Here is a 24,702-nt window from a genome sequence, read left to right on the forward strand (position 1 = left end):
CGCGTTTTCGCAGTCTACTACTGGACATAGGCCCCCACAAGTTCACGTCAAAAATTGCACAAACTTATGTGTTTTGCCCATAGTCACCACGCTGGGCAGGCGGGTTAGTTTTTTTTTATGTCACTAGTTCGGCAAACAAGCGTACGGCTCACCTGATGGTAAGCGATTACCGTAGCTTATAGACGCCTGCAACACCAGAAGCATCGCAAGCGCGTTGCCGACCCAATCCCCAACCCCCCCAGGAGCTCTGGTCACCTTAATCACCAACAGGAACACAATACTGCTTGAAAACAGTATTATTTTGCTGTGATCTTCTGTAAGGTCGAGGTACTACCCCAGGGCCCAGTCGGGCTGCTCCATATTTTGAGCAGGAAATTCCTGCTGTGCCCTACCTCAGTTAAAGTTTGGTGACCGCAGGGCTGGCTTTGTCGCATCGAAGACGCTGCTGCCCGTCTTCGGCCTGTGTATTTCAAAGCCAGCAGTTGGATGGTTATCCCGCCATCGGTCTTCGCCTTCTAATGAAGCGTAAAGTCTGAGAATTATATTCATTAGTCATCAGGTTCATTTTTTGAAGAAAATATTTTTGTCATTCTTGATATATATTTAATAGTGGAAATATGGTTATGAAAACTTAATTGAAGTTTAAGCACTTAATTATAACTTATTGATTCAAAAGAATCAGTACACACATTGCAAACTAAATTTTGTACGTAAAAGAATCAAATTAAAACCATTTTTAGGAATTTGGTTAAAAAACGAGTGTGCTTTAGACCACACGACTGAAGTAAAGCTTCTTCAGCAATAGGCCTGCACAATAGGCCTCCAATATGTATCAGATATATGAAATGTGACTGGCTATGAGAGAAAGAGAGACAGAAAATGTGTGTTCGCACCTCTTTCTCTTGCTGCGTTCGCCCCTATCACACTTTTCATAACGCTATCATCATGCATTCACCAGCTTAATCCCCAAGCCAAGCGTGCGTAAAGAACTTTTACTTCAAAAATTACATTCAAGTAAAGTTGTAATAAAAGCCGCATTGAACCAATATTCCCAAATAATGTTCGCCATTGTGAGTATGAAGATATTCAATATGTAATATCGGACACAAGGTTTCCCTTTTGTATCGACTTAACAGCCCTTTTCACTCAAATATTTACCATTTTCATGTTAAAAAGTAGATACGTAGCTAGAAAATCAAAAGATTTTTCCAGAACAATCTCATCTACTCCAATTATTTCGCCATTCCATTTCAATAAACTTTAGCGAATGCTAATAGTAGGATCGATTTTCAGTAAAATCTTGTAAATTTTTTTATGAAATAGTTATGGTACAATCTTGAAGTTTTATATAGTGTTTAACTGGACAAGGGAATCTTTGTTTTCTTTTATGACAAAATGTTCTAAAACTTGCAAAACAGTTGCAAAATCAAATTCTAAATTTAATTTATTCAAGAATGCTTCAAAAGCACTCTTGTATTGATATTTTATAATTGAAATTATATTGAAGCTACCACCGATTTGGAATATAGCAAACTCCGATCGAAACTAAGCAGTTGCTTTATAAATAAACTATGTTTTATTATACTCTAGTGATATCTTGCACGAAATGTAGCGTCGCTACATCCACACATATCTTCACGTCAGGGATCATATAAATTGTTTTCGTACCGTTTGAAAAAGCAATAAAAAAAGTAAAAAATTAGATTGCCGAAGTGATTCAGAATTAACTGAAGTTTATTTGCAGTTCATTTCTGTTTTATTTCTTATTTTTAGAGAATCTCTATGTAAGAGGTTTTTAGTAAATAGCCATCACAAAAGCTTAAAACAGAAATAACATTTTTGGTAAACTTATCAAAAAACAAACGATAAAATGTTATATTATTATAATTCGTATTTCTTTTACTAATTTGAACGCAAGCGAACTCGGGGCGGGTCGCTAGCATAATATAAATTAATAATAATTAATTAATACATTAATAAATGCTGCACACCCAACGGATCCCCAGTAGGATTTTCTCCTGTGTCGGGGGTTCGGGAACACACACAATACACAAACACAACGCCCAGACCACGAAAAACAGCTATATGGCGAATAGAAATGTCTGTCGTGTCGTGAGCGGGAATCAAACCCTTGACCGCCAACTTAACAGCCAGTGCTATGACCGCTACGCCAACGCGTCATCAAATGCTAAATAGACACTTCTTTACTAATTTAATTTTTTAACTAATTGTGTAAAAGTTAAGATTTATATCACTAAATTTTTATAGCATCTACTAGCTGACTCGGCAAACGTTGTCTTGCCGCTAAATGCTATTTAAAAATAAGAGTTGATCGTAGAGGGTTGAAAATTTAGGGTTGTATGTATTTTTTAATGTTGTATCATAAAAAAAAAATAAAAAAAAATAATTTATATAAAATTAAAAAAAAAGTTTAGTGGTGGACTACCCTTAACATTTAGGGGGATGAAAAATAGATGTTGTTTGATTCTCAAACCTACCCAATATGCACACAACATTTCATGAGAATTGGTCAAGCCGTTTCGGAGGAGTTTAACTACAAACACCGCGACACGAGCATTTTTATGTATTAGATTAGTTTTTATTAAGATTGTAAAAATTATTACTACTGTATTCAGCGAAGTTGCGTTTCTCAGCATTAATAGTTTTGAATTTTGATCAAATGTAATAATCAGATCGGCCTGAACGTTTTTCGATTCGATAATAATAAATCACTCGCAAACGAATATTCTGACGAATCAGCCGACTTGTTTGTCATAATTTTATATGACTGATGAAAAATTCATTTTCATGTTTTTGGTGTATGAAAAAGTCTTTTGAATATTTGATAGTATACTATTATGGCTGAGGTAATACTAAACAAAATGAATTAGAGAGGGAGTGAAGAGTCTTCACTAAACGAATGGCTCTTAAATGTAAGACCTGAGTGGATGAAATAAAGGCAACGCAATCTTTTTAGGCCTATTAACTGTGTTACTTTGGTGTAGTAGTGACCATACACACGACTATATATCTTTATATTTCTTTCTTGTTGCTATGTATCCAGCAGTAGCGGAGAAATTCCAAGTTCCAAGCACTTAGTATTTAGCCCCTAGCCAGGGGTGGGTTGACAGATTTAAGAAATACACTAATATAATTCAAGCATATTTTAAGTATATATGAGATATTTAGAATTTTCTGCTTGTGTATATATACATTTTAACCGAATTCAAAAAAGGTGGGCATTCTCGATTGAACTGTATTATTGTGCGTGTAATATCTTTTTACTGGGTGTATCGTTTTTGATGTTTTTTTTTAATCGATAGTGACTAATACTTTTTGAGTTATCACTAATTATACGTATTTAATTGAATATTTTTTCAACTACCTACATTTTAGTACTTGTCAAGTATAATTTCAGTTAGTTTTTTTTTTTGTTTTGTTTTGACAAACTCTTTGGCGTTGATTCTAATGGCCCTGCTTTCTGCTACAGGGATTATGGGTTTGATTGTCATCTGAGTCCTGGTGTAATATTTGTATTTATTTATATACGACTATTTACTATTTCTATGTATATTTATCAAAAAAAAAAAATAACAGTTGGCTGTTGCTTATAACACAAGCATCAATTTGTTTACCGTAGGAACAGATGACTGTCGACTGTCTGTGTTTGTTATAAGACAATTATTATTTATTTATTATTAAAGGTTGTTTTTCTACCTTCCTCGAAATCATTACCTTGCTCTATACATTTTTTTTTCTTTTTGTTTTAATCTCCATTTAATGAAAATGCCATACATCCAATTAGATGGATTAAGATCGATGCAGCATTAGTTTATATTGTTATTTTCTTAAGAACTGTAATACCGCGAGTTGAAGCAGATAGGCGATATTTTTTTTTATTGATTTATCATGTGTTATATAAGAGAAAATCGTAAGTTGACGAGACGCTAGCGCAACGGTCACAGTGGTCTGGGCGTTTGTGCTTGTGTATTATCTGTGTTCCCACACCCCAGATACATTAAATCCTCGTTGAGTACGGGCGTTCATTTAGTTATTTCTAACATCGTAAAAAAGTCAAAACGCTCAAATATATAACTTTTGTTTCAAAATTTTGGAACACTTTTCATATAAATAGCATCAATGGGTGAGCTAAGTAATGGGACCCTTATGTTACTCTTATAGGCCCTCACATTGAGTTGAATGACCACATTTAAGGAACACACGAACAAGTATTAATACTTCGATCTGATCTGAGGCGGTGGTATATTTAATTCCGGTGGATTTTTTTGTCCTAGTGTACACATAGAAAGAGGCATATGCCCAGCGTGGGATATGATATGGATAAGGCTGTACGCAACCGAAGTCGCGCGTACAGCTAATATATAATGTAATATATACGAGTACTCTCTTTGAGGTTAATATTTCTTGTTCTATCTGAGTAGGTTCTCAATGTTTGCAGTTTTCTGAAAGGTCGTTTTAATCTGCGCCTTTTTACAATTTCCTTCAATTTTCGAACACAAATGGGGTCGTTCAAACGTTTCTTCTTCTGCGACAGTCCACGTCATTGGAATGCTATAATTAGATGTTTAAATCTATACATATAATAAAATGGTAGGAAATTCAAAATTGTACATTGGATATATTTTTAAAAGAATACTTGGGGTGTGATCTACAGTCGATACCGAAGCCAAAAATATAGTTTTTAGAATTCACACAGACATACAAACAAACAGACACTGTTTGTTTGTATGTCTGTGTGTATGTCCGGGATAAACTCAAAAATTACTGCATGGATTTACTTCAAATTTGGCACGAATATTAATAAGAAGTCGGGTCAACATATAGGCTACATATTATCACGCTATCACCTACGGGGAACAAGCAGTGAACCTTTATTTCTTCAATGCAATCTGTAACAACGTGTAACCTAACGACGCATATTTGAATGTTGTTGTTATTATGTTAATAACCATGCTATAAGCTAGCTTCACACTATAAATAAAGACATTCTGTAGTATATTTAGAATCAGCATTGTACCCGTGCGAAGCCGGGGCGGGTCGCTAGTTTAAAATATATGTTAGGTTCTTGTACTTATATCGACATTTTGTCGCAATAGCTTTGATCTAACCAGGAAATCGGATATCAGGATATAAATAGGGATCCAAATTCATTTAAAATTCAAAAGAAGGATTAATTAAATACATTGGGAAGCTACGATAAATAGAAACAGAGTACATTCTTTGTTTTCCCTTTTCGTTTTGCGAAATTTGTCCATAGGCAAAATACCATGTATAAATGGAAGCCCTTGGTTGATGATGAGAAATTAAAAGTAATGATAAAAGTGGACTGTGAACCACTTCAGTGCAAAAATGCTTTAGCAAGCTGTGATTTACATTTAAAAAAAATGTTTATACCAATTGGGTTAAGGTCATCAACAAACATGCATTCAGTTGCGTGTTGCGTTACGTTTCTTAATCGTGACAAAAAAGTGGCATTTCGTATCATATGATCTACTTTACTGTTTTTTTTAAGTTTACTAAATGACGTCTCATTGAGTTAATGGACACGCTCATTACAATCATTAAAGAAACAGTTAACTTCAAATCATTAGGAATTTTAAAGCAGATCTATGAAACGGAAGAGTCATATGTATGCAATGTACGTTTTAAAAAAGAATTTAATAACTAAAACCTCATTCAGTGCAGGAGTATATTAATGATAGTATAAAACATAGTCATTTCGCACTGTGTGTATGCTTAGATCTTTAAAACTACGCAACGGATTTTGATGCGGTTTCCTTTAGTAAATAGAATGATTTCAGAGGAATGTTTAAATGTATAATATACGCATAATATAGTAGAGGAACACTGACAGTTTTTGCAATGTGCGAAGCCGGGGCGGATCGCTAATATTAATGATAAAGCTGTGTGGATTTAAAGACGCTGTATTTCATGCAATATATTACCAATATTATAATAAAACGCACTTTTTAAAGATTAATTGTAGATATTTTTGAATATCATATCAAAAATTGACCGCTCCAGCGGGGTTCGAACCCGCGTCTCCGACGTACCGTGTCGGCGCTCTAGCCAATTAAGCTATGGAACGATACACCCGCTCGAGCGAAATTTTCGATATGATACTTTTTAATTTCGGTTTAAGCGAACCGTGGCGCCGTCTATAGTGAGCTCTTACAGAAATTTCGCTCGAGCGGGTGTATCGTTCCATAGCTTAATTGGCTAGAGCGCCGACACGGTACGTCGGAGACGCGGGTTCGAACCCCGCTGGAGCGGTCAATTTTTGATATGATATTCAAAATGTTTAGAATTCCTAATGTGGGTAACACAAAAATAAAAATCTTAGATATTAAAAATAGCACGGTGTCGTCTCCTGTCAAAGATTTTCATTGTAATATGAAACTTTGAATAGTTACGGGTTTCTGTAAAGAGCTCACTATAGACGGCGCCACGGTTCGCTTAAACCGAAATTAAAAAGTATCATATCGAAAATTTCGCTCGAGCGGGTGTATCGTTCCATAGCTTAATTGGCTAGAGCGCCGACACGGTACGTCGGAGACGCGGGTTCGAACCCCGCTGGAGCGGTCAATTTTTGATATGATATTCAAAATGTTTAGAATTCCTAATGTGGGTAACACAAAAATAAAAATCTTAGATATTAAAAATAGCACGGTGTCGTCTCCTGTCAAAGATTTTCATTGTAATATGAAACTTTGAATAGTTACGGGTTTCTGTAAAGAGCTCACTATAGACGGCGCCACGGTTCGCTTAAACCGAAATTAAAAAGTATCATATCGAAAATTTCGCTCGAGCGGGTGTATCGTTCCATAGCTTAATTGGCTAGAGCGCCGACACGGTACGTCGGAGACGCGGGTTCGAACCCCGCTGGAGCGGTCAATTTTTGATATGATATTCAAAATGTTTAGAATTCCTAATGTGGGTAACACAAAAATAAAAATCTTAGATATTAAAAATAGCACGGTGTCGTCTCCTGTCAAAGATTTTCATTGTAATATGAAACTTTGAATAGTTACGGGTTTCTGTAAAGAGCTCACTATAGACGGCGCCACGGTTCGCTTAAACCGAAATTAAAAAGTATCATATCGAAAATTTCGCTCGAGCGGGTGTATCGTTCCATAGCTTAATTGGCTAGAGCGCCGACACGGTACGTCGGAGACGCGGGTTCGAACCCCGCTGGAGCGGTCAATTTTTGATATGATATTCAAAATGTTTAGAATTCCTAATGTGGGTAACACAAAAATAAAAATCTTAGATATTAATTGTAGATTTTCTTGCCGATTCTTCTCTGCAGAATTTACAGTCCAAGGCGAAAGTAGCTTCAGTTTTAAATATTATTAATGTAATTAAGACAAATATAATTTTTATTTTTATTTTGAAATCAAATAATTAAATAAATATAAAAAAAAAACACTAAATTGGCCATTGTTCGCTTTTGGTATAGTAAAAATAACAATTAAGAAATAAAAATCTTTAACATACACACACAGTCGTCTGTTACTACGGTAAGCAAATTAAAGCTTGTGTTAAAGGTAACAGTCGACTGATTTACGTTACAATTTTTATTTAATAATTTTACCTAAAAATAATACATAAGTAAATAAATATATATATATCACATCCAGCCTCGGGGCGTGAATCGCCACCACAGCTAGGAAAGCCAGGTTCCTGCAAACTTACTACCCAAGTCAAGAGTGCGTAAAAATATATTACTTCAAAAAAAGAATGCGTTATACCATGTGAAGTTTGTGTTTTCATTTAGTAGAACTTTAGCGTATAAAGACCTTTTTTACAAGTTTATATTTAAAAAAATATTTTACTGAATAGTGTTTCTCTTCCAGGTTCAATTACGATCCTGTCATACGCCTGTATGGGTCGCACTTTGTGTTCGGTGCGACCTCCCTTTGATATCGACGAAGGTAACATCAGCATGCAACAGGTTAGTTGTCAAAACTTTATTCCAATGAGCTGGCGTACAAAATGACTTAGCAGCGACACAATTTAGTTTAACTAAAAGCAAAAATTTTAAAACAAATTTTTAAGCCCCTTTTGGATATGATTTTTGGATTTCTTTAATTATTTTATATAATAATTAATTTGTTTTTGTTTAGTTGAATATTTATAAATAATAAATTTTTGCTTTAAAAACAATAAGTGATATAAAAAATAGTACTATATAAACGGTGTTTTTTTTCCAAAAGCTTTTCATATCTAATTATCTATCCGTGTTATAACAATAAATATATAACAATATATAATATATATATATATATATATATATATATATATATATATATATATATATATATATATATATATATATATATATATATATATCTAGAGTTACATTTCTAATTTTTACTTGATAAATTCACAAAATGTATTTTAGCACACAAATAATAAAACAATATGGAGAACGTGGCCTATGCCCAGCAGTAGGATATTACAGGCTGAATCGTGAATAAAACAATTGCGATGCGATATTTTAGAATTTGACTAGATCTGTACAGCATTTACAGCTCATGTCATATAATTATGTATATGTTAGCTGTTTCATTATTTTGATTACGGCTTACTTACTCACATACGACAATTAATAGAATTAAGAAATTTAAATATAAAATCATAAAAAAGTAATGCTAACGTTTAAACCTTATTACAAACAAACATAGATCACAGGTATTGAATAATTAGTAGGATTTAGCAAACCAACTTGACTCTATATCTCACTATTACAAAAGTTTTCACTAACCGATTTCAAAAAAGGAGGAGGTTACTCAATTCGACGGTATACATATATTTTTTTTCCATGTTCGGGGATAACTTCGTCTTTTATGACCGATTGATAATTATTTTTTTGTTGGAAAGGATATCTCCCATCCCAAGTGATAAGGAATGCCATAAATATCACCATACAATACACGGTAAGGAAACCAAGATCTGATGATGGAATCCCAGAGAAATCGAGGGAAACCCTCGAAAATCGTAGTGACGACTAGTGCGTTTGTTAATTTGTTTCGTCTACTTACGTTGTATTACTTGTCGATGTAATTGAAGTCAGTTTTTTCGTATGCGAGCACACAATTATTCATTAATGTAGCATTTTAAAATTTTTGTGAAGAAATAAAATTAAAATATTATTATGCTGACTCGGTAAACGTTGTCTTTATTCGCTATTCGTTCTTTTAAACGCTATTTAAAAATATGGGTTGGTGGTAGAATGGTGAAAATAAAGAATAAAATAAAGAATAAAATAATAATTTATCTAAAAATTAATATTCAATGAAACTCAGTCACCAGACAGTAGCCTGGCAACATATTTTCTGTCATAAGACGCTCAGAATTTCGAATAAAATAGAAAATACTTATCTCTTTACTACAATATTTCTATTTCGAGTATAAAATAAACGTGTGTTACAAAGAGGTTTTCAAATATAAAAAAAAAAGATCTTCACCGTGTACACCCCGGTCCTTATGTTGACAGGCTTCGAAGAACTTTGAAATACTTATTTTACAATATCATATCATATCTTTTATTTAAATATTAAAATTAATGTTTGTATGTATATGTGTAGGCGTAAGTATGTTGTTTTATTTTTATCTTATAATAGATGACCCGTTTAACTTCATATCACCAACAATAATTTGTGAAAAATATGGACAAAAGACCTTCTGAACGCACCTATAAATATTTGACAGCCAATTGACAAATATTTTTTGACAACAGACTTCAGATGGTTTACAGCTAGGAACGTTTTGTATCCCACGTGGCATTGGCGAAAAAATATGTGTCAAACTGACAAGCCACTAAGCAAAGAGCTAACTAACGTTTTGTATTCGAAAAAAATTGTCGGTTTTGGTATTTTCCGCTACTTATTATCTCTCACCGTTTAAATCATCCTGAACTTTAACAAATATTCTAAGATCAAAATTAGCCATTCTTGAGTTTTAGTGAGACAAACGAACAGCAAATGATTTATATATATATTGTAATTTGTACCCCCATACTGACACTATTATGAGGTATTCGACCTTCTCTGCCCCTAGGTTTCATGTAAAATATCTTTAACGAAAAGACCTTATAATACTTTGCTATAGGTTTTTTTTTTGCTATGTAATATTTATGTTTTTTTATAGGTACGTATATTTATATATTATTCTTATATGTATTTCATCAAAATCAAAATCAATAACAGCTTTATTCAAATAGGTCCCAAGAGCACTTTCGAATCGTCATTTTACAAATTGAAACTTTAAAAATAAATTATTATTTTTGTAAAAGTAATATAGCGTAGTGGTAGCGTAAAAGTAATATAAACTGTATTTTAGTACAAAATTAGTAACATGTTGCATAAAATACAGCGTCACTAAGTCCACACATCTTTATCAACTATGTAATCCTGCACCGAATAATAAGCTTTATCTATTATTTTTAATAAAAACTTTAAATTTATCTCGAGAAAATTCCAAAATTGTTTGTGGGATTTTATTATACATGCGAATACCATAACCCAGAAAGGAGACGTTTACTTTGCGCAGTCGGAGACTTGGAGTTACAATTTTGTTATTCCTTCTCATGTTTATAATGCAATTATTATTATTTATTTCAAAAAAATGAATATAATATGATGTTATGACCAACTCAGAATGTAGATTATACTAAAAGAATCGGTATGAAAATCAACAATTGCTGTTTTAAAAACACTTAATGTAGAACTTACCATTATTGACTTGTTTGTAGAAAGATAGGCGTTTGTATGAGGTAGGAGAGAGCGGAAAATATCTTTCTTAAATTCTAGAGAAGCCCGACTGCGATGGCACCTCAACCTTACAGAATTATATATATATTAAAGAGTAACTGCGGAGTTTCCCTCTTCATAATCTGCGTTCCGAATCGGTGGTATCTCCACTTTAAAATTAATTAAAATTTTAATTTATAAAATTACGTTTTGAAGATGCTTTTGAACCCTATTTATATAGAATTATTTTGATTTTGAATCACACGAAATAATAGCGGTCCCAAGTAATGTTGTGTTACTTTAGTGAGGTAGCCAGCTCTTGAAGACGGTCAGTGGTAATTGGAAACGTTCAGAATCTATGGAAACAACTTACCATAAGCGTAACGAAAGATTATTTGTTTTTTTTTTTACAAAGGTGGCAAACAAGCGAACCGCATGATGGTAAACGAACACAGGTTACTGTACTATGCCAGTAGTATAAAAATAAATGAAAATTATCTAGAATATGCCTACTGCTATGTGGGTTCCAATAAGTTAAGTGAAACAATATTGACTCCCAATTTAGTATTTATAATCAGACACTAAGGGTCTGTTTCACCGTTTGCGGATAACGCTATTTGACGGATGACGATATCCAACAGATAAGGTATTTTGGTGTATTATTCTCTTTCACCATAAAAAGTTAAGTGTAATCGTAACTTATTTCCAGGATAAATTTTATTCACACCTAGTTATAAAATAATTTTTAACAAAAAAAAAACCGACTTCAAAAAGGAAACTAAAAAGTGAAAAATAAATTTACTTAGTACAAAGTAATTCGTATTTTGATTTAGTTAATCAGAAATGATTAAATAAATATTTTATAATTTTGAAGTCGGTGCCAAGTAAAACAATAACTACTCTAGTATCTACTCGTAAGTTGTATTCAGTTTTCTTTCATAATTTGTTTCATTGACTATTAGGTTGAATACTGTTATTATTCTGTTATTGTTTTGACATATCTAATAATATTTTTTGTACTTGTTTGTTGTGTGTGTGTGTTGTTTGTATTTGTTATTGTAGCCAGGTTGTTGTAGTATTTACTTGGCACCAACTTCAAAATTATAAAATATTTATTTAATCATTTCTGATTAACTAAATCAAAATACGAATTACTTTGTACTAAGTAAATTTATTTTTCACTTTTTAGTTTCCTTTTTGAAGTCGGTTTTTTTTTTGTTAAAAATTATTTTATTTTACAATTTTTAGTGATGGGAAGATCTAGCAAGGATGCTTTTTCTCTTATGTCGGGGGTTCGAAAACATACACAATACACAAGCACAAACACCCAGATCATGATAAACATCTATATGGCCAATACAAATGTCTGTCGTGCGCGGGGATTGAACCCACTAACGATAGCGCAACAGCCGGTGCTGTGACCGCTGCGCTAACGCGTCGACATACTATGAGTAAAGTTCGCTATCAGGTGTACGTAATAACAACCGGGATTGACAGCCTAGCGTGTTCTCTGAGGCTAGGTTGGGAGAACCACAAGGATTAACAACTAGACCGAAAATAAATATTTGTATAAACATAAATATCCACTCCGAGCGGGAATAGAACCCGCGACCGTCGGTATTTAGGCGCCGCCGACACGGCACATGCACCATTATATCAATGCGGTCGTCAAACAGCAAAAGGTAACTGCTGTAAATTGTTGAGAAATTCCCTCGAGTGTTTATGGGCTCCATCATCAAACCTGGTCCTGCGACATAGATGACCACACAGCAGGTAATTGCTATAAATCGTTGAAAAGTTCCCTCGATTATCTTTCGTCTCCATCATCAGACTGTAATGGCACTTGTAACTCATATAGGTGCAAAGTTCTCATCAATAGAAACGAATTAAGTTCAAACACCAGGTAATTGCTATAAGTCGTTGAAGAGTTCCCTCGACTATCTTTCGTCTGCATCATCAGACTGAAATGGCACTTATAACTCATACATATGCAAAGTTCTCATCAATAGAAACGAATTTAGTTCAAACAGCAGGTAATTGCTATAAATCGTTAAAGAGTTCCCTCGACTATCTTTTGTCTCCATCATCAGACTGTAATGGCACTTATAACTCATACAGGTGCAAAGTTCTCATCAATAGAAACGAATTAAGTTCAAAAAGTAGGTAATTGCTATAAATTGTTGAAGAGTTCCCTCGACTATCTCTCTTCTCCATCATCAGATCGACTCCAGACCTTTATTAAATAGTAGTGCTTTATAGTACTTAATGAAAACATGATTAAATTTACTAGTCGCCCTTACGATTTTTGAAAGTTCCCCTCGATTTCTCTGGGATTCCATCATCAGATCCTGGTTTCCTTATCATGGTACCAAACTATGGATATCTCCTTTCCAACAAAAAAAGAATTATCAAAATCGGTTCATAAACGAAGAAGTTATCTCCGAACATACATAAAAAAAAAAAAAAATATATACGGTCGAATTGAGTAACCTCCTCCTTTTTTTGAAGTCGGTTAAAAACGGCCCTTGGTTTTCTTATAACGAATATCGGTAATGTTAACTTTGTTTCATCTTTCTACAATCGACTGAACTTCCAGTTACCACTGTCCTTTGAGAATTTCACAATAAAGACAAATGGAGTTGTTTGCGCCATCTAACATCCAACATTCTCAAAGCTTTTGAGTTCGTGGACCGTGGTGTAAATTTGCATTTTAGATATCGGTTGCCTTATGTGACGTGTATTGTACATGGTGTACACATAATACTTGCAAGACGAAATTGAAAGATAGCTAAAAACAAAATCAACAATGTGATTGAAGATGTGTTGTGCGTAACTGTGTAACGCATTTTTAAATTCGTGTAATATTTTTGTACTTCACTGTCTGTAACTATCTTTATGCTTTGTTTGTAATATATTTGTGGTGTACAATAAAGTATAAAATAAATAAAAATAAATAAATTTTTTTTTTTATGTCACTAGGTCGGCAAACAAGCGTACGGCTCACCTGATGGTAAGCGATTACCGTAGCTTATAGACGCCTGCAACACCAGAAGCATCGCAAGCGTGTTGCCAACCCAATTCCCAATCCCCCCAGGTGCTCTGGTCACCTTACTCACCAACAGGAACACAATACTGCTTGAAAACAGTATTATTTTGCTGTGATCTTCTGTAAGGTCGAGGTACTACCCCAGTCGGGCTGCTCCATATTTTGAGCAGGAAATTCCTGCTGTGCCCTACCTCAGTTAAATATAAATATTATATCTCTCAATACTTTTACTTCGTTTTTAAACAATTAAATATTAAGATATTTTATACGGTGTTTGTTTTGTGCAAGTTTTATAGCAAGCTTTAATTCAATTTGTAAATTTCTTACTTTGCAAGTTTTGCGTTTCAAAATTTTTTTCATAACTGTTAGATCCTTATTGAGCTGAACCCCACATTTATCTCATTTAGAACATCGCAAGAAAAGCTGTACATTACAAAAGAAATCCTTGGAAATTTATATTTGAAATTAAAACTCACAATTGATCACCTAGCTTCGTAGCAGAATTTCGGCAGTGGTAGATTAATAGTCCACTTTTTATAAAGTATTAGTAAAGCAAATTTTACGCCAGTGTTAATATCTGTACTGTGTGGTTACGGCAAGGAAGAATATAGCCACACCCTCTCTTTCTGTGGGTGTCGTAAGAGGCGACTAAGGGATAACACAGTTCCACTACCACCTTGGAACTTAAAAAGTCAACCGATGGCGGGATGACCATCCAACTGCTGGTTTTGAAATACACAGGCCGAAGACGGGCAGCAGCGTCTTAGGTGTGACAAAGCAAGCCCTGCGGTCACCAACCCGCCTGCCCAGTGTGGTGACTATGAGCAACACACATGAGTTCACGCCATTTTTGGTGCGAGCTTGTGGAGGTCTATGTCCAGCAGTGGTGGACTGTGATAGGCTGAAATGATGGATATCGGTAAGCTTATTTATTGAAAAAAACTAACTGGTTTATATAAAAATAATAAAACACAGGAAAACAGTGCCTTTATTTATATTTTGACATTATACTTCTTTTGCCAACTTAGGGAAAAATTATGAGAGTAATTTTTTACGATGCGCGAGCACACTGTCAAAAAAACTGACAGCCTGAAGCTAGCTAGTCAACGAAGAAGAAGTTAGCTAGCCGAAGTATAACTTTTTACGTGCGTACATAAACACACACACACACACACTTTTTTACTAGCTGCGCTACGGCCCGAGTAGAAATTTTTTCGTCTTTCTTAGAAGGACCGGACCAGGCATGCCCGATCAGGACTAAATAAGGCATGTAACGCAGATGATTGGTCTGGACCGGATCAGGATGTGATGAGATACTTAATTATATTTTACATCAGGCTATCCTTGCCTGGACCAGACCTGGTCCTGATAGAGCTTGCCGGATCTGGCATGCCTCATTCTATCCTGATCCGGTCCAGATACATGATCTGGTTGAGCCTGACCTTTTTTCTAGTCGGAGGGTTTTTCCTCACGTTATTTCTGGTACCATAAGAATTTCGGGATATAATGTTAGCATATTTATTATTTTAGATCTTCAGCTATCTACGTACCGATTTTGGTTAAAATCGGTATATTAATTTTTGCGTGAAAAAGTAAGAAACTTACAATATAGATCTACATATGTACATCGATGCTCCCAAACTTTCGTATTTAAAATATTTGTGGGTTTTTTTCAAAAGAGACATTACCATAAGCATATACGAATAATACAATTATGAACGTATAAATATTTTCTTGTTCATTATTTTGTCATTTGGCAAAAATCGTTTTAGCTGAATAAAGTTTTCTAATATTTACGCGAATTTCACTCATTACAATGAAACAACTTTTTCGAATGAAAAATATGAAAACCTAATAAACCGCGATAAAATCCGAAAAAGATGTTTCATTATAATGAGTACATTTTTCCGATTTTTTTTATCATTATCAATATGAATCTCTTATTATCTCACTTAATGGACAATTTCAAAACAAAATAATTGAGTTCTTTATCCAAAGTTTACAACTACACTTTTTATGGATAAATACATTTTCAACAAACAATATATTACATCAGTAACAGTTATTATTGATATAATTATTTATTTAATTATTTATATAATAACTTCTATTGATATAACAGTAATTATATTTATATACTTTATTGCACTAAAAATAATGTACAGAAAAATTATACATAAAGTTGATGGCAAAGGTGGACTTATCTCTAGAAGAGATCTCTTCCAGTCAACCAATGGTCATGAGAGAGAGTGTCATATAGCGGGGAACACAGTGCAAGAATTAATAACGTAATAGCTAAAGAACTTTAATATATTACATACTTACAGGTATAAATACATACACTTACATAGATACATATAGATATCATACATATACATTTACACACACACTACTTACATACATACATATATACACATACATACGTACACACATACATCTATAACAGCACAGAATTATATGAATTAGTATAGTATAACCGCTCTGGTGTAGTGGTGCTTAAAGGCACTTAAACTCCGATGGTTTATGGGTGGTATTTGTACAAATACTTTTACTAGTTTTCATTACCTAAAAACAGGGATAAAACGACATTTTCTAGAAATGAATCCCAGCTAAATTGATTTATCTACATACTAAATTTCATGAAAATCGTTTGAGCCGTTTCCGAGATTCAGATTATACTCGCACATATAAGAATTGCTCGTTTAGTAGTATTAGATTTTGTATCACATCTACAGAAAGTATCAATTTAACCTGTACCTTGAATCAATACACCAGGCTTATTCATGATTAACTTGTAAAATAGGTATCTCTTTATAATCTGTTTTCTGATTTATAATATTATGTTATTACAATTGAAGGAACATTCTTCAACACCCAGCAGAAAATATATTTTTTCTTACGAATTCGGATTTGAAATGCCAGCACGGATATCCAATTAACATAATATCCGAATAGCAATCAAAATATTCTAGGCACGTAGCTTCCGTATAGTATTCTATTGATCTAATCTGCTGATTTTTCGGACTCGCCCGTTGGCGCAGTTTATAGTGACCCTGTCCCGCTCTGAGTTTGGATATAACTATATGTAAACATTTATAAATATATGTATTATTATGTAGTGTATGTATGTCAGCTCTGTCGCACGACTAGAGCTTACTCCTTCAGATCGACTGTCTAAATAGGCACAAAGATGGCTTACTAGTCTAAGAAAATGATTAATACCATATCAAATGCTAAATAAACCAATCAAATAACGACATCTATCGGGACCCTATAGGGCTTTGGCTTGTGGTATATGACTTAAAAAAAACGTAACGAGGTCATTCGTTCTGTAGATTTGAGATCAGATGTGTAATATGTTAAAAATAGTTATGTTTCACGACTCAGCTTGTCACATCCTACTGCTGGTCATATCCATCTAGTACATCTAGGAGAAGAACTGGACGATATGATAACAACTAGTACCGACAGCTTAACGTGCTTTCCGAGGCATAGTGGGGAGACACACAAGAACATACAACCAGACCGGAAATGTAAAATATAATATAATAAATAGCTCACTTTCTGTTTCTAGCCTTAAGCTAAATATTCATTTTTATTCAAATGAACGTAAAACCGGCTGCAGTGTTCTGACGTTTCCTTAATTTCGTTTTACATATGCATATTACAGCGCCCACACATAAAATAATATTAAGTTTAGATTAAAGAATGTGTTACCTTTTTTTACAATAGTTAGTAAAATTTAAATTATTTTGTTTGTATAAGTGGTATTGCTAACTACTTTATTGATAATTTATTTTGTAATCAAATAGAAATTATATAGGGAATACTTTTTAAGAACTATTTTGTTCAGTCCAATTCGGAATATAATTGGCTGAAAATATGATATATATTATGAAAATAATTGATATTTAAAGTAAAAACAAAAATAAATAATACATTGGAAAGTAAATGGAAATAAAGATAATAATAATTTTGTTAAGTAACATATTTATAATATCAATTCGCTTTTTTTTATTAAACAATTTTTTAAAGAATATACATTCGTGTTTTTTAAAAGGAACGGACCGGGCATACCTGACCCGCACCAGGCAAGGTATACCTATAACGCAGATGATTGATCTGGACCTGATCAGGAAATCTAATCTCATCCTGATCAGGTCCAGACGAATCTTCTGCGTTACATACCTTATCCGGTCCAGATCGGGCATGCCTGGTCCGGTCCTTCTAAGGAACACGAAAAAATTTCTACTCTGGCAGCGTCACTAAATTACCACATTATATCCCCGATTAATACAATTCTGGATCTTATAATAAGCTTAAGCTATTTAATTCGTTTAGTAAAAACTTTAAACTAACTTTAAACTTATTTTCATTTTACTTTATCGACTCTGTCTATGGTATAGCGGAAGTATAACAGACGTTTTATATGCGTAAATAAGTAAAAAGTTGAATAGAAACATACTTGACTAGCTCGGCAGACTTTGTACCACCTCAAAATTAAAAAAAAAACCGTATGGTATTGTGGAACATCTGATAGGGACGAAGTTCCGTATTATAAAATACAAATTTCAAGTTCTATTCGAGGTATAAAGAAAATAATTATTTGGGCATACATTTTTTATTATGATTTTTCTATCGATTGAAAAAACTAATTTACAAAATTACCTTAACACTTTTATTTTATTTATAATGATTTATAAAAATATAATAACTATTCGATGATATAATAATAATAGAAAACTGCAATAATAATAACAGTCATCACGCAGACTATACATTAGACACTGTATAGCCATCATACATAGACTAGCCATAAAAATCTTACGCTTTTTTAACGATACGGCCGTTTTTTGCCGACTATCCCTCCGCAACGTCCCATAAGGAACTTAGTTCCAAAAAAATACGCAAAAACATTCTACACAAAAAAGTGTGTGTGTGTGTGTGTATGTGTAGTTATGTACGCACGTAAGAGGTCATACTTCATTGGCTAGCTAACTTCACGTTGCTAACATCTTCTTCGTTGACTAGCTAACTTCAGGGTGTCGGTTTTTTGTGATGGTGTGCGCGCGCATCATAAAATTTACTCTCATCAAAACAAGCATAACTTCAAAAAAAAACACACATATATATACACAAATTTAGAATTTCTAAACACACCAACATGTTCGACCTTCATTCTTACCTATTAATTCTTATATTATCTAATATATACATAAAATTCTCGTGTCGCGGTGTTTGTTGTTAAACTCCTCCGAAACGGCTTGACCGATTCTCATGAAATTTTGTGAGCATATTTGGTAGGTGAGAATCGAACAACATCTATTTTTCATCCCCCTAAATGTTAAGGTTAGTCCAGCCCTAATTTTTTTTAATTTTGAGATAAATTATTTATTTTTTATTTTATTATGATTTAGTGTTGCAAAATACATACACCCCTATATTTTCACCCTTCTTTTCTACTACCTAAAATACCCCTATTTTTAAATAGCGTTTAGCGGCAAGACAACGTTTGCCGAGTCAGCTAGTTTCTTATAAATAATCATAATATGCTTTAATCAATGAGCCATTATACAGATAAGCAGTTAAACCTAAAATTTAGTAATATTCCAAATATGTTGGAAGGCTAGCTAATACGTTGAAATATTCAGGCCTTTTTAGATCTTTCGTCAAGTTGGATGGACATTATAACAAAATTCATTTGGTTGATATTTTCAAGCTTTATATACAATAGGCTTTCTTTCAGGGTCTAAGACTGATGAAGGAGCGGAAGCGGGTTGCGTGGTTACTCTTACTATTAGCTGTTCTGTTCGCTTTGTGCTGGTTGCCGTACAATATCATGCAACTGCTGCTGGACATAAACGCCGTCAATCCGAAGGACTTGAGCATGTATTTACCGTACGCTTTGTTTGTTGGTAAGTTTTTATTAAATTAATTTTAAAAGATTCACGCATACAGATACACACAAGCCCACACATTCTCAAACACGGACAAGCAAACACACATATTCACACACAAACACACACACACACACACACAAGCCCGCTCGCCCTCAATGTTGACTAGACGTACCTATCTCGATCTAAGTTTATTAAAGGGAGCAAAGTCGGTAAGTGGATAGGGTGTCATAGGGCGATGCTTGAACCTTTTCAGTAACTAATAAAATTAAATGTGGGCGTGAGGCGTGAAAAAACTGTAATGGAAGTAATTTTTTTTTGATAATAGCTACTTTTTAAACTTTCAAGGTTTAATTATATTTTTTACTGTTGTTGCTTTTTAGGGTTCCGTACACAAAGGATAAAAACGAGACCCTATTACTAAGACTTCGCTGTCCGCCCATCTGTCCGTCCATCCGTCTGTCTGTCACCAACCTGTCTGGCTGTATCTCAAGAATGGTGATAGCTAGACTGTTGAAATTTTCACGATTTATGTATTTCTGTTGCCGCTATAAGAACAAATACTAAAAACAAAATAAAATAAATATTTAAGGGGGGGGGGGGGGGCTTCTATACAAAAAACGCCATTTTTTACCTATTTTCGCTCGATGTCAATAAATGGTAACAGGTAGAGACTTGAACTATTCACAAAATACTTAAAATACTTAATTGTATATTTACTTTAATAATAAATATATATATATATAAATAGTCATTATTGAAGTGAATAATTTTTTTTCTATTCTGGCCATTTACCAAGTAGTGACAGATGTTAAAATAAGTACACTAAATTGGTTTCACAAATGCAAGCTAATATTACCTAATTTTTTGATGGACCTACTCTATTTTAGCTAGCCGAGAAACGCCCCACTCTCAATAGCCTCCCATAGGACTTACCCCTATGCCGAAGGTTCAGAAACATAATTATTAATATCCAGGACGCAACAAACATATGTGTGACCTATATATGTATTTATTATGAGCGAGAATCGAACATTACAACATCGCGAACTTTGATCACTTAACTCATCTCCAAATATACTGAACTTTTTTTCTATGATAGAAAGTAATAAATAAATAAAGCCTTTATTCACTGACCATTTTGTTTCAACCTCATTAATTACAGGAGTGAAATGGATATAAAGTAAATAAAATGACAAGTAGCACTACACAATTACAGTTTTTTACTATTTTAGTAACCGGTTCTTTTGTCATGTTGTCCTTCGACATAGGCCTCCCCTAGTTGCTTCCACACTTTTCTTTTACAATTTAATCTTCTCCATCCTTTTGAATGATAGAAAGTAGCTCCATAAAAATAATTTTACTGTCTTAGAAATGAAGACATAAAATCGTTGTCAATGAGATTGCTTTCTTTACATATCTATATGCCTTCGGGTAATTCACTCATCACGAAATCTTTAAAACCGTTTGACGTAAAGATAAGCAGAAAAGTAATTCTTAGCTAAAATACGTCCGCTGTGAATAAATTCTGTGACAGACCCGGATTAAGGTGGTCTGTAAGCTCTCGTAAGTTTGTATAAAAACTATTTATTGTTTGTGCTACAGGCTTCAAATGAGGCAGGGATATAGTTAAAATTGAATAAACGTTTACCTAGAACGGATGTTACAACAGGACCGAATTAAGGGAGGTTTAATGTCTATGGAAAAATTTATAAAAGACCATTTTTTGTTCTACAAACTTCAAGTTCGGCAGAGAAGTAGTTCATAGTCTGTAATCGTGCTGCATCAGTGAGTTCTAAGGGCAACAAGTTCAATTCGCAAGTTTTACGAAGGTCAATCATGTTTTGTGGTACGGTAAACTACGAGATTTTAGTTATTGCATGTCCGCGTAGAATGGATTTAAAAATTGTTATTCGTCTACTGGTTGATATGGAAAATGATGGGAGGAGATTACTTTGTGTTACTGAAATCTTAAAGTGGCTAAAGTGGCTAAAGGAGATCTAAGGGTATACTGTTTTTCATACGATTGTTCTGTGAAATCTGATCGAGAGCGATCTTTGCGCGTAATTTTGTAGTACTAGTGTGATATGCAACGAAGGTGGTTATGAAAGGAGTTCCTAAATTATTGTACTAGCCACTTCTGTTGCATCTATTTGTAAATATAATGAAATTTTTAGCGAGCGAAGCCGCGGGTAACCGCTAGTAATATATAAAATGAAGTTGTTATAAACATTTGTCATCTGTTTATCGTAACAGGTTTTTCTACTAGTATATTCCAGAAACTTAATTTAAAAAAGTGCTTTATCTTTATATTCTTATAAATCTTCCGTGGAGCAGAGATGATTAAATATGTACAAGCGTATCATAATAATATTACATTTTTATATTATTTAATTTGAAATATAAAAGATGCTATCTCAAAACAAATTACATCAATAATTTCATTACCTTGCAAAGTCTATAAATATAAGCTGTATTTCTTTATGTAATGTTCAACATTTTTGCCGTTTTCGGATAATAGTAGTTAAGTAGAAGGTCCAGAAAACATGACTTGAAAAATTATTTTATTGAAATAAATAAAAACAAAAACATTTGTAACTATTAAATAAATAAAATGCACAAATGAACCAAGTAAAGATGAAATAGAATTTTGTCTGGGAAGAAGAAATTTGACTGGGAAAGTTACTCAATTTTACAGAAGATTACAGCTGAACAGCACGACTCCCGAATAGTCTCGTGTTCTTGTGGTGACTAAAGTAGTCAGAGTTCCTGAGGATGGTCGGGGGCAGGGTCAACAACGCGCTTAAAGCAGATCACAGCTAAATAATATTGCTTTCAAGCAGTATTGTGTTCCTGTAGTGAGTGAGGTGATCAGAGCTCCGGGGGGGTTAGGGGGTAGGGTCGGCAACGCGCTTGAAGCAGATCACAGCTAATTAATACTGCTTTCAAGCAGTGTTGTGTTCCTGTAGTGAGTAAGGTGATCAAAGCTCCGGGGGGGGGGGGGCTAGGGTCGCCAACGCGCTTGTAATGCTCCTGGAGCTGCTGGCATCCATAAACAACAGTAGCCGCTTACAATCATGTGGACCGTACACTTGCTTGTCACCTTTGTAACTACAAATACAATTTATTAAAAGTATTAGTAAAGTTGTAAAACCTAATTGACCAATTATTAAATTGAGCCTGGCAATATATCTGTATTTGTTTTATATATTTGTATTCTATCTATTTATATTCCATACATTTGTATGAGGTATACAATTTATATTATAATATAATAAGTATTTTACAGAAAAACTCATTGTATTTTTAAGTCCTAGGATTTAGTGAAGAGGCTTATACAAACGGGATTAGGACTGGTTACTCTTTAGAATGTTTTCAAAGCAGAGAAAAGATAAAAATTGAAATATCAATCTCAGTGACAATATTTTTTAGGTAAAAGTATAACTATATTTGAGATAAGGATATTTTATAAACACATTACTATATGTATGTATTATGTTACTATTTTTTGGTTCTTGGAAATAAAAGGCTTTATTATGATTCTTATTATTAATATTAACTTGAGGTAGGGCACAGCAGGAATTTCCTGCTCAAAATATGGAGCAGCCCGACTGGGGGACCTCGTCGACCTTACAGAAGATCACAGCTAAATAATACTGTTTTCAAGTAGTATTGTGTTCCTGTTGGTGAGTAAGATGACCACAGATCCTGGGGGGATTGGGGATTGGGTCGGCAACGCACTTGTGATGCTTCTGGTGTTGCGGATGTCTATAAGCTACGCTAATCTCTTACCATCAGGTGAGCCGTACGCTTGTTTGCCGACCTAGTAACATAAAAAAAATACTATTTTTATACCACTAACGTGTCGAATAAGAATGTGTTATACCTGATTGTAAGCGGTTGACGAAAATAAAAGCGAAAATAATAAAACTAAGTTCATTCATAAATCAAAGTTGACATCTCAAAATTTGTAACAAAATTCAGAAATGCAGCAAAGGACTAACACGTCAAGTCTAGATTCCATCATTTCTCTTTGAAACTGAGATAGCAAGTCGTATCAATCACATTTATTTATTTAACAAAAAACTATACGTACAGAATTTTATAAATTTATAATATATATGAGAGATTGAGATTCACATATAATTGATATTGTTATTCCTCTCTAGCAGAAACTTCTTCCACACCCGAAAAGAAACGGTTACAGAAAGAATTTAGAGGAGGAAGACATGCGGAGTCATTAAATCATGAATATATTACGCTTCAGCCTGTTATATCCTCTTTCCCCATGTAGGAGAAGGATCAGAGCTTAATCCACCACGCTGCTCCAATGCGGGTTGGCGGATATATTCCCTACTATGAGTAACGATCGCTATCAGGTGTACATGATAACAACCGGGACCGACGGCTTAACGTGCTCTCCGAGGCACGGTGGGGAAACCCACAAGGACTGCACAAACACCCAGACCACGGCAAACACCTGTATGGCCAATACAAATATGTGATATATGAAAATATGTATGTATAAAAATAACTAAGGAACAAAATAATCAAATATACATACATATATTTATATCTACATTATCAAAAACATAAACATATATCTAAGTAATAAAAGTTGTGTTTACGAAAAATAATGGCTCTTTTAATATATTTTTCTTAAATATATAAATACATAATAGTACATATATAATACATATATAGAGTCAATTTCACAAGGCGTATTGATACATTTTTTTTATGTTTGTACATAATACATTTCAGCGCCATTTGGATACGCTCTCACTTCATAAATTATTCGTTATTAATTTCTGTTAATGATGTGTAAGGAGGAGTATTTTAAACAGAAATTATTTAATGTTTAAAATTTATATTTGACTAGCTAACAAATGCTTTCGTCGGGGGAAAATTATAGATATTATTATAATATTGAGATATTATTGAGAAGCCGCATCCGTGACTTTATTCGCGATTACGAATTTTG

General features: G+C 33.7%; 1 protein-coding gene across 1 annotated transcript in view; it reads left to right on the forward strand.

Annotated features, from left to right (window-relative positions):
- LOC123654577 (neuropeptide FF receptor 2-like) overlaps nt 1-24,702 on the forward strand; it is a 58,834-nt gene that overhangs the window by 26,870 nt on the left and 7,262 nt on the right. Inside the window, exons 5-6 of the mRNA XM_045590476.1 lie at nt 7,878-7,975; nt 19,568-19,736. Of these exons, the coding sequence (XP_045446432.1) occupies nt 7,878-7,975; nt 19,568-19,736 (267 nt within the window). The remainder of the gene's footprint in view (nt 1-7,877; nt 7,976-19,567; nt 19,737-24,702) is intronic.

Source organism: Melitaea cinxia, chromosome 6 (assembly GCF_905220565.1).
Source record: "Melitaea cinxia chromosome 6, ilMelCinx1.1, whole genome shotgun sequence".
Lineage (NCBI taxonomy): Eukaryota > Metazoa > Arthropoda > Insecta > Lepidoptera > Nymphalidae > Melitaea > Melitaea cinxia.